The sequence below is a fragment of the Pocillopora verrucosa genome, chromosome 4 (assembly GCF_036669915.1).
Source record: "Pocillopora verrucosa isolate sample1 chromosome 4, ASM3666991v2, whole genome shotgun sequence".
NCBI classification, from domain to species: Eukaryota; Metazoa; Cnidaria; class Anthozoa; order Scleractinia; family Pocilloporidae; genus Pocillopora; species Pocillopora verrucosa.
Window position 1 is genome coordinate 26,719,786 of NC_089315.1, and position 15,900 is coordinate 26,735,685.

The 15,900-nt window shown below is 37.8% G+C and overlaps 1 protein-coding gene across 1 annotated transcript; it reads right to left on the minus strand.

The window, feature by feature from the left end:
• Positions 1-1,155: 1,155 nt before the first annotated feature.
• Positions 1,156-15,363, minus strand: LOC131773439 (stimulated by retinoic acid gene 6 protein-like). The gene is made up of 19 exons (XM_059089414.2): positions 14,998-15,363; positions 11,819-11,882; positions 11,421-11,515; positions 10,362-10,525; positions 9,552-9,672; positions 8,986-9,022; positions 8,542-8,670; positions 8,262-8,335; positions 7,956-8,026; positions 7,717-7,778; positions 6,669-6,783; positions 6,213-6,288; positions 5,610-5,691; positions 5,103-5,151; positions 4,665-4,785; positions 3,637-3,738; positions 3,116-3,279; positions 2,758-2,922; positions 1,156-2,087 (listed from the first exon to the last, which is right to left on the minus strand). The coding sequence occupies exons 1-19, from the start codon at positions 15,258-15,260 to the stop codon at positions 1,834-1,836; spliced, it is 2,208 nt and encodes a 735-aa protein (XP_058945397.2). The 5' UTR covers positions 15,261-15,363; the 3' UTR covers positions 1,156-1,833.
• Positions 15,364-15,900: the final 537 nt, after the last annotated feature.

Sequence of the window (15,900 nt, forward strand, 5' to 3'; positions counted from 1 at the left end):
GTTTTAGTAGGCAAGGAACAATGTCATTAAGAACTATTTCTATATCACTGTGCATTTTTTCCGTCTCCTCTACGGTAATGATTACAGTTGGACAAAGGCCGTAGAGTTTCCAAGAATCGAAGAACGCGATAAATGACGCTTCAGCACTCTTTAAGAGAAAACAATGGAAACAATAAAGTGAAATCCTTGTCAACTCACAATATTTTTCAATCGTAAGATCTATTGATAAGTGTCATCTCTGTAACTCAGGTGCGGCAAACAACAACCTTGCAACTGTGGAAGTACAAAGAAAGCTGCGAACATTGTTAGTCAAACAAAAAGACAGGTGTGAGGACGTTTCTGCGCTGGTTTCTGTTGTGTTTAGGGCTGAATTGTCCTTGTCACTTACGAAACAGAGGAACTTTCGAGGGAGACACTAAAGAGGATCTAATACGCTTGGAAAAATCCTAAATCCATCCTAAATTTTCATTTAAATAATATTGTCCTATATGCTTTTAAAGCATTTATCAAGAGCCTTCCTTTCGCTTTTTAACTAAAATGAGGTAAATTTAAAAGTTCGGAGCTCTCTTTTGTTACTGAAGTAAATACCGCGGTCATCAAATGCAGCGTTCTCACTGTTAACTTTAAGTTTAATAATGTCTTTATATAATCGGGTGACCATTTCAGTTTGCTTCCTAACAACCAAAAACCCAGCGTTGTGGAACTCAATCAGTTTGCAGAGTTTTTTTCGAAAAAAGCTCCATTTCCGATTAACTAGGCATTCACTGCAGATAGGCGCGGAGAATAATGCCTTACCGTGCATATAAATCACTGATAAAAACTGCAATTAACCAAAGTAGGCTATTAGAAAAAATCCGCTTAATAGGACTAATTCGTGTTTGGTTTAAAAAGGGTAAAACTTATGAGTCCGTGGCCGTTTGGTAAACACCTTTGCTAAATGGAGGTTCAATAAGCAGTAAGGATAGAAGGACAAAATTGGAAATTCTCTCGGTGTTCGCCAAAAAGGTATTCGCTCAAGCTGTTTTACTGTTAACATTCAGCATAAATAGCGTACAGGAAAATACTGTTTGAAAGGAATTAAATGGAAGATGATCAGGTCTGACTCGACGAAAAGTTGAGCGAGGCTCCTTGATTACACAAAAAAGTATTCCATAATTAAGAAATTGAAATGGGCCATTCTTTAATAACATCATTTTACATTCAAAGTTTATTACCATGAGATTTGTCGCCGAGTTGAAATAAGTATTGCAAACACAAAATGGCCTCTTGCTAAAAGATAACTAAATTCCCTTTCTGAAAGCAAGACTTAAAAATCATTACTCTGTTAATTTAAACACACATTAGAGGGAAACGGCATTTTTAAACTCGGTTTAACATCAACACATATTCCTGAAAATATTTCTCAGAATTTGTATAAATAAAGAAACATAGAGTCTTAATATACATTGCTTAAAAACCTGTATCCCTATATTGGCAATGGTATTTGTACATGATTTAACATCACAACTCTCTCGGCTACATAGGTTTACTAAATTTATCACCATCGTTCATCCAGTGAACTAAGGTGCAGTGGTCCTATTATCCAGCACTTTGTACTCTTTTATATATCAATCGTTGTGGAAGAGATTTTTTTTCGCAACAAATCAGATAACAAACATTCAAGTACCTTACGAGATCTTTCTTCCCTTTCAAAGACACGGACTCTGCCAAATACGCATATTTCTGTTTACCAGAACGAATATAGGCGGGTCAATCAGAAACATGTTGTTTGGTTATAACCAGGACTTTCAACATTGAAATAACTTGTGACCTGATTTGAGACATTGCTGTAAATCACAGTTTGATATCCTCAACACCAGATTCATGCTCCTTTTCCTTTTCCTCGTCAACCCTGTACGGCATCATGCCTTTCTTTATCATAACTCCAAAAGCTGCCAGAGGCGACTTTTGGACGAAGAGCTCCGATCGTCTGTGCTCCTTAAGCGATGGGTTGTTATGCAGCGTGAGAAGCAGCTGCCAGCGATTGCGAACTGTTCGGTTCATTCTCTTGCTCGAGCTGTCATTTAGTTCAATTCTTACTTGGTTGTCTAAGAACGAGCATTTAAGAGTAATTCAGTTTAAGGTTGACAACCGACCCACAGCAGATTAAAGGACGATTAGGATCAGCGATAGAAAAAGAAAATAGCAAGAAACAAAATGATCATGAATTGGATTTTCACAAAATTGATGCAATCAGAGCTGTCTACATGAAAATAAAAAAGGAAAGAACCTCAAAGAGAATAAAAGTGCATTGGAAACTGCGTAACATGTGACTCTTTTCACGATTTAAGGGATCTGGTTTCAATTAAAAAAAAAAACAGGGAACAAGGAAAGTCAAGAGACACTATGCTTAATATGGATGACAATTTAGGACATATTGGAGAACACAGAGGGAAAGAAGGAAGGAGCTGGTTAGGAAAGGGGGGTGATTGGATGTGATTGGATTTAAGAATATAAGCCGTAAAGCTTTATATTTCAAACGTCGTTCCCGAAAATATTTGAGGATCTATGCGAATGATGATCTCATCAGGAAAAGAAACAGCATGTTTCTATCAAAGTCTTACACTCTGCGTGCAAGAGATAACTCTTGCAACAAAGAGAGCAAACGCAATGTCTCTGCAACTTGCTGCTACTGATACTTCGTTGAGTGTTTGCTTATATGGGTGATGTAAGTGAGCAGTACTGTTGTTCAGAACTAGAACGAGAAATTAGACTTACTTGAAGATGAAGAATTAATAATATGGTTTGTTTCAGCAAAGCTCTCTGACATTTCAAGATCCGCTCTGTCGTTAAGTGTCTTGACAAGCAGTTGGCAAAATGTTACCAGCACTGGATTAGCATGAGTGTGTTCCAAGAGCAGATATCCAACGTATGCATTAAATCCTGCCAAGAAATACACAGGCAAGTTTTCAATGATTCGATAGACTGAAACCCTTCACAAGCAGAACGTAAACAAAGCAGTCAATCTTCATAGGCGGACACCAGCACAAGTGCCTTAATTTTTGTCCAGTTAATTAAAGCAAAAACCCAAATCTAGCACTGTAGTGCACAAACCTACTATAGTACTATTTGTTACCTGGATCTTTCAGCTCCCAATCCCGTGATATAAGACTCTTCTGTGTTCGTCCAAGAAACACGACCCCAAGAAGGGCACCAATCAAAATTCGCTTGAGGCAAGATACAACACCGAGAAAAACGTTGAAGAAAAATAAAAAATAGGTGCAGATGTGGAATAGGCGCCTGAGTGTAAGCAGCATAAAGGTTAATTAGTAAGAAATTGTAACAGCCACGTCACTCACTTAGCATCTTCAAAGACGAAGCCTACTTTCCTATTTATGACTATTTTAAAAAATTCTCATAAAGCAAACGGAAGCAATATTTGCATTTCTTCATCATTCTTGCTTTTTTGCAAGCTTATCTCTATCTTTATTATCTTACCTTTCACTTTGGAAAGGAGTCTTAGTACTTCCCAAAATAGCATATCATGACGCGAATAAGAAAAAAAGTCCAGGGAAATTTCATGCCCACGTTTTCAGTATAAGGAGAGAGGTACGGAGCGTTCCCAAGACAAAACTTTAAATCTCGAACCTGGTTTACCTGTTATCCAAGGCCAATGTAGTATCCTTGCCTACTAAAAATGCATATTTGGCCATTAATATCTGGATGAAGAAGAACGCCAAGGAAATCAAGACAGCGGGCCTGAAACATAAAATATCATCAAAATAATCAACATATTTGCACTGTGCTTTACAATAACCTGGTCTATACCATGAAAGCAAAGTGCATTTGTCTTCACACCATCTCAGCAAACGTCAAGGAACAATAAGCTTACAGAAATGACCAATGTGCCATTATACCTTACCAGCTAAATATTCATCTCAAATAGCACATTTGTAGAAAATTATTAGAATTATTATGTTACTCTCATTATTGACTAACTGTGACGTTGCCTTTATAGGTTATTTCTGATAGATTGCAAGGTATGCTTTTTACTACAGTTACAATTGTATTTTTTTAGTAATTATATACATCCGGAATTTGGGCCACTGACTTTCAATGCTTGTGGCTATTTTGGGCTAGCCCTTGTAAATGAAAATTTTTTCCCATTTCATTGCTCTCCCTCTAACATCGAGGCTACTGATTTTGGTGACGTTCATTGATCGCAAAAAGCGACCTTGACTTTTATGTGGGAATCAAAAGCCTTTGAAAAATTAAAATGCTTCTTTTTTACCAACGACAACAATTATTGCCAGCTGTTAAGTCTTACATACTTTTTACTGACCCAGTTCGAGGTCCGTACCGTTACTTACGGACCTTGTGTTTTGCGCTCGGATTTTAGGCCTAGCTGGGAATTGCGCGGGCCATACTTCCAGGCGAGAAAAACCAGGTTCCGTAACTAACAATACAGATCTGGACGCAAGTACATAACCAACTGAGAGATATAACCTTTACCCATAAGTTCTACATTTATCCCAATTTCAACAGATATATTAATCAATGATTAATAGATAAAAAAATTAATAAGTGTGTACATAAATAAATAAAACAAAATGCGAACGAAAGAGAGTAAAATTCCATCGCCTACTGCCCTTGCCTGGACTATGTGAAATAATCACTAAGCTTACCAGAGATTAAGGAGCTTCAACCAGAGAAAGGTGTCAAAGTTTCCACGCACCATGGGCATAATGAGTTGTTGCCCAATCACAAAAACGATTGCGGTCACAGTTATAGTGGTGATTGCCGCACCTTGAGAAGGAAATGAGACGAAAACTCGAGTTTCTTGCACTATGCAACCATCAAATTAAAGTTTTGGTTGTTGCTGTTGCTTTTTCTTCTGCGCTAGCAGAATATAACATCAAAAATTTAAATTTAAAATTCGGTGATGGAAGTAATCGCACTTCAGCAGTTGGTCGCGAAGAACACCTAAGAGGTATAGTTTCTCCAAAGAATGATGAATGCTTCGAAATATCTAGTTATCAACAATCTCACGAAATTATACATTCGGAAGCAAATGCTGAAAATACACTGAGGAAAGTTTAATATGCTATGAAAAAGATGCCTACCCCAACACAAATAAGCCACTTGGAAGCCTGCATATTTCAGCGTCGCAACCTGAAATCAGAGCAACATCAAGGTGCCTAAGTACACTTTCATTCAGATTCATAAATTTTTTTAAAGGAATTTGAATTTGAAGTAAAGAACGCTTATTCGGCGACCTAAATTCGTTAGCCATGTATGAACTTGTCACGTTTTTGAAATGTGTTAAAAATATCTTCAATATTCCGAGATTTTCTTTCACGCAAATGGTATTTGACTCTCCCTTGAGAAGTTGCGTAATCTCAAAGAACGACGTCCAGTTTTAATGATTCAAAGAAAAAAATTGTAGAAACACGAGTGTTAAAGTGTTTCAGCTACTACAAGTGCTTGTAACAGTGTGGTAATTCACACATGTTTTTTTCACCTTTTAATCTCGCTGGAATAGATGAGACTGCAGTATATAGCATAACCAGATTAGTTTCAATGTAGCTCTGTTGCAAACGCGCTCTTTCTAGGAAATTATTGCCCTTTACCGTGATAGCAGAAGGTTTTTTTTCGAAGACTTCCTTTGGTAGAAAATTCTTTTCCCCACGTTGAAGACGTAATAAATGTCCTCTAGGGAAAAAAATGGGAACCACATTACGAACAAAAAGACGAAATACTTCGGTGTCTCCTGGGCGTCGGGATTAAACTATTGATTGTGTCAGGTGTAAATGCACTATTATTGCCTTCGATATTCCATCCACAACTCACTCAAGCAAATGCACTTGAAATGTCTGCATAACAACATCTGACCAAAATATTGATAGAAACAACATGTAGTGGAAACAAAAGGGTATATCCGAAGCCCTCAACAGTCCCAGCCTTTAAGCATGCAAAGTAAGGAAAGAATCTTTTAGAGTTCATCGTCCACTTGACCTCTTTGCAACAACGCCCGTAGTAAAATTGGTCTTGGTTAGTCATCGTGGTAAAAAACACTTTCAAAAGAGAAATGCAATCGTTTGTCGAAACGTCACGCTCCAACATCCAAAGTGACCACATCGTGAGAAAAACGATTACATTTCTCTTTAAAAAAAAAATCATAGTGTTTGAACTTAGTGATCGCATATGGGTGAGAACAGATAAAGGTGTTTCACCTGTACCATGACAGCATGTTTGCCACCAGTATTATACTGTGAATTCCAGCCACTCCAGCAGCTACGAAGATGGACACTGTTATTAAGAAAGAAAACTCTAGTAAGAAAATGAGGAAAATAGACTTAAAAGCCGCCGAGACATTGATTGCCACTACTGGCAACGATAAAAAAAAAAACCAGAGGCACTAATCAGGGAGAGAGATAAGAGAGTAAGATGTAGATGAAGGAAGGCAAAGTTGTAATGAAATCAGAATGAAAGAGCTCTACAGTTGTGTTAAATCTTTTTACACCTCTTACACGGTTTAACTGTGACAAGAGAGAGGAACGCGATAGAAAAGTAATAAATCCTGAGTAAGAGAAGTGGTAGCTTAATATTGGGGCAAAGAGGGAAATCGCATTGGTGTTCATCGGTATTCGCCCTCATTTCGGCCTCTAGCAGAAGATCACTGCACACACCTACTCCAATCATCAGCCACTCTCTGACTGTGTCAACGGTAGCCACATAACCTTCGACAATGCTATCCCGTAACCAAAGAAGTTGCATTGCAAACCAACAGTCGAGAAGAAGAATCTGAATAAGGAGACAAGATATAAAAAAAGGCCTGAAATTTATTATCTAAGCGCATATGTTTCGAGAATTACTCAACATTTATGCGAATATTTTCTCTCAGGTCGATCATTAATGCATGGTAAATCACAACATCTGAAATAAAAGTTGCTTTTTCAATGGCAATGTGATTACTTTACTTGTGATGTACATTAATGAATGAGGAGTAGACAGAAGCATGCCACACCCATCACCCTCTCTTCCCTTGTAACCGTCCCTCACCCCCAACGTACAAATTTCTTTCTCTCCTCAGCCCTCTGCTGCCATAAAAATCAAAGATGACAGCTATAGTTTTCACCAGGAAAGTACTAAGACTATTAGCAGTCCCTTTTCTTTCAAGCGAAGTCCATTGGGCGAGTTTAAAACTCAGTGACAACAAAAACAAAAACAAAACTGACGTTATCGCGCCGCACAGAACCCAGGGAGTGAGGCGCACGAAAGTAGGGACTGCAGAAAAAGCCAGAGAGTTTGATTTATGCATTGCACTCACAACGCAACAATATAATTAGAAATGGCCGGAGATCTGTCAACAAGCTTTGATGCATGTCAACACAAATCAGCACTCGAGGTTAATTATGGTTGACGAGTTGAAGGAATGGCACGACGGACAGACTTCACCGAAAAGATAAAGACTGCTCGTAGACTGCTCGTAATCCAGAGAACATTAAGCCTTACACACGCCTGCTCCGCATTCAATAGAGTACGTTGATCAAAAAAAAATTAGGACGTCTAACAAAATAGCAAAACAGCGTTTGAGCCATGCAGTAGACACTAAACAGCAAGAACTGATCTTATTCTCGTCGTTTTCACCCAGTAATGATTATAAAATATTAAACTTTCCGTTGAATAAAAAGAAAAAAAAGTTATTTTTCCATGTGTCTTCCTACATAAACTTACCATATATATCCCAATGAAGCTGACAGCGTAAATGCAAATGACTCGTGTCGAATACTTGAAGTCTGAAAAAAGAGGTAAAAAAAAAATCACGAAGTCAAACAAAGAATAATTCATCTTTTGAGGGGGTTCCCTACTGTGTTGCAGCGATGGGATCCTACTCGTTGGCTTGGGATTGTTGTTGTTGTTGTTGTTGTTGTCGTAATTGTTGTTGTTTTCCTGAATGTTGGTCATTCGCATACCTGGTCTCCACTTGTAAAACTTTCCTTTCAGCTTTCCTTTCAAAGAAGTATCCCCGCTTTTGTCTCTAAATCTGAAATGAAAAGAAAAAATTCTAAGTATTAATGGACTCGAGTCGGACAAATTATCTTAGTAATAACTGCCAAATTTGGTTCGCCTTCGTTTGCGCTTTCACCATAAATCTCCAAATTTACTACGTGGAACTATATGTATTGTAGCTACCCTCCAAGACCCAAATTTGTCTGTGTCATCACACTCTACACGCTCAAGCAAAATGAGTCTTAACAATAAAGAATAACTCAACCTACTCCTTTGGTACTGGCTCTAAAAGCTTAACGACGTATCTATACTTGTAAAACGTCATCCACTCATTTTCTTCGTCCTGAAAAAAAATAAATATAAAAAGAATGTGAAAAAAAAACAAAACAAAACAAAAAAAAGAATAACTAACAAACAAAAAAACAAACATTTGAAAAAAAAAGCATGCAGGTTTTCGTCCTTGTTTCTTTCTTTTTTTTTCCATATCAAGTTCTCATAAAGATTGATTTATCTCTTTTCCTTTTTTCGGCATCTGCGAGAAAATTATACCTTTGGAGAAGCACCTGGACGGCATCTCCTGTATATCCCTCTAACCAATAGCACCAAGTACTTCACCCAAAGGTAGATCAAACACAAATACGTGGGAAGCTCAACAGCAAATATAACTCCAGCAAACTCCTACAAGACAACAACAAAACAAAGGAAAGAGCACTGTGAGAGAATGATATCGCCTTCAAGTGTCATTAAAAAGGGGAGAAAAGTTTATACTGTGAGCTGGATGTATCTGCCATGTGCAAAAACATATAACAGTGGCAAAATATAAAGAAAATGGTTTTCAATCAGTTGCGTATCGAAAGAAATGAAAATGCGTTTCTTGAGCTTATGCCAGTTGGCTTACACATGATTCATTTCTCATTGGCTCATTGTGATGTTTCTTCGCTAAGATTGGCCGTTTTAGTCGTAAAGAATACCGCCTTTTTAAGGTTTACATACCGGACACTGCAGGGGCTTTAATATCTCAAAGATAATCCTGCAAAATGAAAGAAGTAGAACCAAAAAAGTTATGATCATATTGATAGCACTCTGGGAAACGGCTCCAAAAACTTTCCTTTAAAAGCATTTGTAGATTACTGGCTGAAGTTTAGTCGACAATGAAAACCAAGGTTACTTCCGATTTACTAAAACATAAACAAAGCTTTATCGAATAGCTCCCTAGAAAACTTGCACCTTTGAACACAACTGTACCTAAATAAAATAACTGCGATGGTCATACCATCCGTTCGACATCACTCAAAAGATGAGTTTTAATAATTTTAAACATGTATAATCATAAAGAAAAAGGAAATTTGAAGCTTAATCCTTTCCACCCAAACTTCAGTATGCATATTCTCTATACTGTTCCCTATACATTTCCTAAGGTGCTAGCAAGGAGAATTTGTTTTGCAATCAAGAACTTCTTTAGTCAGTGACTATTTCCTTTATTCACATGACCTACATGTATGATTCTGGAGTGATGTTGTAAGGAGGTCAAAGGATTATGGGAAACACGTCAAACTAACCACATAGTGGAGTATAGGAAACCGAAGACATAGCCTGTGATCTTCCAATTAGAGGCCATACAAGCGAAGAGAGGGTAATAGGAGACGCCAATAACCAACATAGCCAATATCTTCCAAACAACTGCGGAAAAGAAACGTAGAGAAAACAAATTAACATAGAAGAATTAATCAGAGCAGCCATATAGAGGAACGTTACATAGAACAAGCGCCTGAGTACACACGACTGAACTCAATCTGAATAAATAATTTATAGCGTATGGTTACTTCTCGAATGTGAACTTACAGTGAAAAGTTTGAATTGATCAAATGAGTAGCCTTAGTTTAACAAGATGCATCGCACGGTTTAAGTATAACTAAAACAGAAACCAGCATCCGTGAGGATGAAAAAAGAAAAACCAGTAAGTATATAATCATAACTGAACTGGCTGCTACTTCTTTGCGGTTCTTTTCTTTGATTGTTCAATTATCTTTGCTGAATCAATCGAATAAATCATTCATTTGAAGTAAAAGGAAAGCCCTAAAAGATATAGGGTTACAACCCATGACCATCCCGCGATACCAGCAAAGCGCTATAATTAACTAACTTAGCTTGAACACTCAATGGGAGCTAGGAGCTATTTGAGCCATAGCTTGTAGAGGATAAAATCCTACTGTAATTGAATAATTTAAAATCCACACATTTGAATAGGATTCAGTTCATTCACTATTTATTAATTTTTTTCTAGAACACCTTTGCACACATTTAACCTGTGCGATTACGAGTTTTGTTTCGCTAAGGCTTAAGTAGCGCAATTTTCCAGAGTTGCTTACTTGAAGTGTACGAGGGCATTTTTTCAAAATATTGGATTTCCTCCCTGGTGAATATTTGAGTAAAGTCCCCATTGAATAAGATGTCCAAGCATTTCGATGTCGTAGCACCGAACGCACAAGCAAAGCCAACTCTATTTTCGTAACTGTCCACTAAATTCACTGGACTAAAATAAAACAAAAATAAACCATCTTAAGATAAACATCACTCGGGTAAAATGACCAGTTCATACAGTCGAACCTCCCCTAATTCGTTGAACCCTAACAAAAGGCTTTTGAAGCTCGTTAAACGACCTAAATAGTCGCTCGATATTGGTCATGTTTCACCGAATTGATAGAGCTTGGTGATCAATGCCAGCAACTGAGTCACCTGATAACTTAGGGTTAATGTTCATTTATGGAGGGGTAGGTGCGTAGTTGCTCAAGTACTGACATTAATCCGAACTTGTCCAAGACTTTAAAGCAAAAAAAAACAAAAAAAAAAAACATGAAACAGGCGTAATATTATCTCTGATGACGCGTAGTCTTCACAGATGCTTCTTTCCTCTGTCCGCGAGGGGAACCTTATGGAGAGTTTCGACAGTATTGTGAACCACAGCACATATTATCAACAGCGACGATGTAAATGAGTTATTTAGAAACAAGAATAAGTGGAGAAACAATTGTTTTTGTTTTGTTATTTCGTTTCTTTTTTGCTTTGTTCTGGTTTTATAGCGCTATTTTTCAAGACACTGTAACTATTAGTAGTATTGTGAGTAATTTGTTCTGAGAAGTGTTATACAGTAACGTAGCCACTTAAGTCCGGATAAGTATCAGATATTAGGTAGTGCATTGTGCAATAAGTACATTAAGTAGATTAACGCAAAAACTATTTTTAAACAGTGTTAAATAGTTGTGTATGTAAAACCAAGATTGTTAGTTGGGTAAATAGTGTAGATTATTGTCAGTAGCGCACAACTGTATTGTTGTTAGTGTAAGGTAGATATCAAAGTACTCTTGTTCCACCCATATATAGTTGTTAGGGAAGGTAAACTTATAAGGAAAAGAACAATTTATACTTACATGCACAATCCTGGACGACCAATGGTTTTGCCCCCGCACACTTTAACCTTCCTTTTACGTGTTTTAAGAAATGACAGAACTAGCAAGATTATCAGCTGTAAAAGAAAAAACAAATAGGACTTTCAAAAGATCATTGAAAGTACTACATTGTTACCCAATGGAAAGGCTTTGTTTAATACTTCAATGTACACTGACAATTATTTTAAAATTTATATAATAGAAGGCCGTGGAAACTAGCAGCTGCTTTCCCAAGCCTATATATAACAGTTCGTTCAAAGTAATTTTAGCAACAACGCACTACTTAAGATTATTTGGCAGCCTTTGTCAAGCTACTCCACCATTTTCTCAGGGCCTTCTATTAACATTACTTTTATTTGAAAAAATATGAAGAAACATACCGCAAAGATTAGGGAAAGATATGTCAATTCCCCGCCAGTCACCTCAGGTACGCAGATTTCAGTACTATGGAAATAAACATTAATCATTTCGTTTCACATCACTGAATCTAAGAACCTGAACGTAACATGAAATGTCGCCTACACTGGTGAACCAAGACAAACCCGTTGGAAGTTTCGATCAATTTCTATATCTAAGGAGCTGCGCAAATACCCTTCCCCTCACCCGCTTTAACCCAAACTTGTGATCAGTTGACTATTGTTGGGTTAGGGAGGGGTGGGTGCAAAGTTGCCCATATACTGACATTGATCTGGGAGTTCTAGTCCCTCTTGTAGACGCTTATCGGGTGTCCAATGATAAAAAAGCGGCAGAGCTAGGCGAAAAAACAAAAAACAAGCAAAAAAAGAACCGGTGCCTTTACACCCAAAACTGACGACAAACCATGCACTTTGTAAGCATGTAATGGTTGTTTTTTGTCGGTTTTTTAATCTTTCTTTCTTTCTTAATTTGAAAACTCGTCTCTTCCTTTCACCGAACATGTACGGGTGATTGCCACTAGGTGAATCAGACTCCTTGTGAATATACAGTCGAATCTGTTTTAAGCAGTCATCCTATATTAAGTAGGTAGGTTATCAAAGTCCAGAAATTGTTTCCCCTTAATAGCTGTAATATTCACATCTATTTAGCGGTCGTGGTCACCTTATACTGAGTCCCAACGGCCTGTTTGTATTGTCTATAACCTGTATTGAACAGTCTCTTAAAGTGGGACCACTCTGATAAAACTAAGAATAAACTTTCATATAAATTTAATCTATGTTTATCTCCCGAAATCAACGTTAGTAGTATTTGTGTGCGAGTCTTTGTAGGCTGAATGATCAATTATGGCATAATATGACGCGTATCGTTTCACAATACTCCTGATCTGTGGAACCTGTCATAGGTCGACCTGTATAAAGCGCCATTCACCCAAGATGACCGCTAAATACAGGTTCGACTGTAATTGACTAACTCCAATACTGTAGTAATATCAATCAACTTGGATGAAAAAACCCGAAAGTGATGAAACGAACACAATTGAGGGGTTCGATAAAATCGTTTTTGTGTCTATTTAGGGATTCATTTAAATCGTTTCTGTGTCTACTACTTTAGAAAGTAATAGACACCGTAGTCATCGAAAAGAACCGAGCACGTAAGGAAATTGGGTATCACTCATCAACCAATCAATCTGCTGATAATCGGTTTCCTTAAGAGTGGGGAGTTATTCGGGGGAAGGCACTTACTGAGCATGGGTGCTCATTTGAGGACTGAAATACAGTATGCATAGGCATGTGAAACACTCAGTTGCCAAAGTGCGAATGAAACTGAAAGTTTAACACTCGCTGAAAGAAGTGGAATAACTGAAAACAGATTGAACCTCGTGAATTCTTTGTAGGCCTTCTTTATCCGTACTAGTAGGAGACACATGTAGCCATTGGTCGCTTTTTCTGAATCGATTTTCGCCCATAGCGGGGAGACCCTCAGGGTTAGCCAAAATATGCACGAGTGGGTTGCAACATCGAAGTAGAGGTTAAAACAAACAAGTAGATCATTTTCTTCTCTTAATCATCTGCAACGTAGAATTCGTCTTTTTAAATTCATATTGTATGAATTGAATTAGGGTTTTTAATTTTAATTTTTCCGAAAACAGAATACATAAACAAACCGAAAATGCTATTGACGTCCTAATTAACAGCGCGTGAAAGGCTGATCTGTAACGTATCTTTTAAATCTACCACTTGTAACTTCATCTGAGACTGAGAGGCAATCCAAGTAAAGTGGATTGCTCATCTCCACTTGAAAAATTGTCTCCCTGTAAACATATATTTTAGCTATACGAATGCAACTTCCGCACTCAAGTACTCTAACAATATATTGTTGACATCCTTTCCGCCCATTTTGAACCAGTTTTACCTATTTGTATTCTATAACAACCCATCATGACGAGAGATCGATTGAATTCTATTCGGATCTCTCATAATGTCTAAATGTATGGGGCTCGAGCCGTGACCGTGGTAATTTGGTACGGTATTCTAAGACGTTCGCGACATTGCGTGTAAGCTAAAGACCTGTGTCTTATTTTTGCCGTGCTAAAATTATCAGCTACATTTCAGTCAAGTCGTTTGTCGTTTTATAATTTTGTAACTGGATTTTGAGACATCTCCAAGGATGAAGACTGTTAATGTGAATCTTGTCACATTTTTCTCCAATACTTATACTGTCGGGCTTTCTGAAGCATAATATTTGCAAATGCCATATCCTATGCATATTGTGACAACGTGAGTATCTGTGTAAAGAATGTAAATGCACCCTTAGCAAGCAGCTAATTCGAATTTCTAATCGATCAAGGCAATAAATATGTCCTCGACGCCTGTATTTTAATGAATATTTAGTTTCGAAATAAAGGTCGAGGATATGGATAGCGTTTGCGACTACCGTTTGGTTTGCAGCTGCATTTCATTCTCACAGCGCCAGGCCAAGGAGACAAAATATTCGATCGTAAGCTGGAATCATTTAGTGTCATAACGTGAGCCGTACATAAATGGTTTAAAGCTACAATTCGAGGCAACTGCAACAGCTTATCACAAAATAAAGCCGTCAAAATGATTTCCGTCGCTACTAAGAGAGCAAATTCGTGAAACGAAGAGCACGCTCGCTCTAGAACTCTGTCACGCTTCACAGAACATTGGATATGAAGCTCACGTTAGTGTGTTTACAATCACTCGAAAATATTGCTTCGATCGTCAAAATAAGCCGTCTCGCCAGCAATTTTACAACTAATTTCCTGTTGAGCAATACCAATGACACTTAAGGAAACGCTATTTTAAGAAGATAATAATTTGGGCGAAGTCTATCAACGTAATTTACTTGTTTAAAATTCACCTTGAGGAGTGATGGTCGAAAGAAATATGATAGAAAAAGTTTCAAAATCACGACCTTCAAATGCCCAAGTGTATATTTGGAGGGCCGGGCATACATTTCGCTACAAATTCAATGTGAACGAGTTTCGACCGTTGAAAATTTCAATACAAAGGTAAGGAAAAGCCATCCTTTTTAAAATCTTACCGAGAGCTTCCCATAAAAAGGTAAACATTCACTCTAGAGCTATAACAGGTATAGTTTACGAACACGGCGTGACACTTACGCGTTGGCGGTCGTGTTGCTCGTTGGTGGCTCTTCAGTGGCCTGCAAGATATACTCATCTACCCACAAGTACAGGTCAACAGTCCGCTCTACCACATTTCCATCCAAGTCAGTCGCATTGGCGATGTACCACAGAGTGGTTGAATTATGGCGAAGTACGTAAAGAACCTCCGCGAGCGTGTAGTTGCCAGAGAACATTCGAGGAAAAGACAGGTAAGCCGACAGAATTATCCGTCCAAAAACGTCAGCAGAAATGCTATTCATTTCAAATACACCCAGCCCGCGTTATTCAGTCGATGAAAATCTCAAAACTGCGACAACTAGCGAAATTAACACCGCATGCTATTCTTTCTGACATTAGGTTCGTTGAATTAATTTAGCTGCGTGACGAAATAGCTTGAACTACCTGATTGGCAGACAGATCGGTTTGTGTCATTGGCTTTAAAATCTTGAAACCAACTTCTGCTCTTGGATAAAATTCAGTTGATTGCTTGAATGGGTAAAAGGAGGAAGAAATTAAGACTTGCCTTCCAAACCCCACTCATCAAGATGAGAATAAAATGGTCGTTTGGATTATTATTTTACCTTTTGGAGTAGAAATTTGAAGATCCTCGAAGAGCTAAAGTATTTTAAAGGCAACACAACTTCAGAGTTTTATGGAATGTCTGATTTGATTTTAGTACTTAGGTTCGAGTAGTTAAAAATTAAGAACCAAAACTACTAGGACTTGAAGATCCTAGCTTCATATGGTTGTCTAAAAGTGATGATATTGCGATCGATTCCGTTTGTATGACAACCGTTCGCTGGTGGAGCGTGCGAGGAACCCTCTCCATGAGAAAAAAAATTGAATTCTACAGCTTTTAAGGCCTTCCTGAAATTACTAGAACGACCTACGTCGTAATAT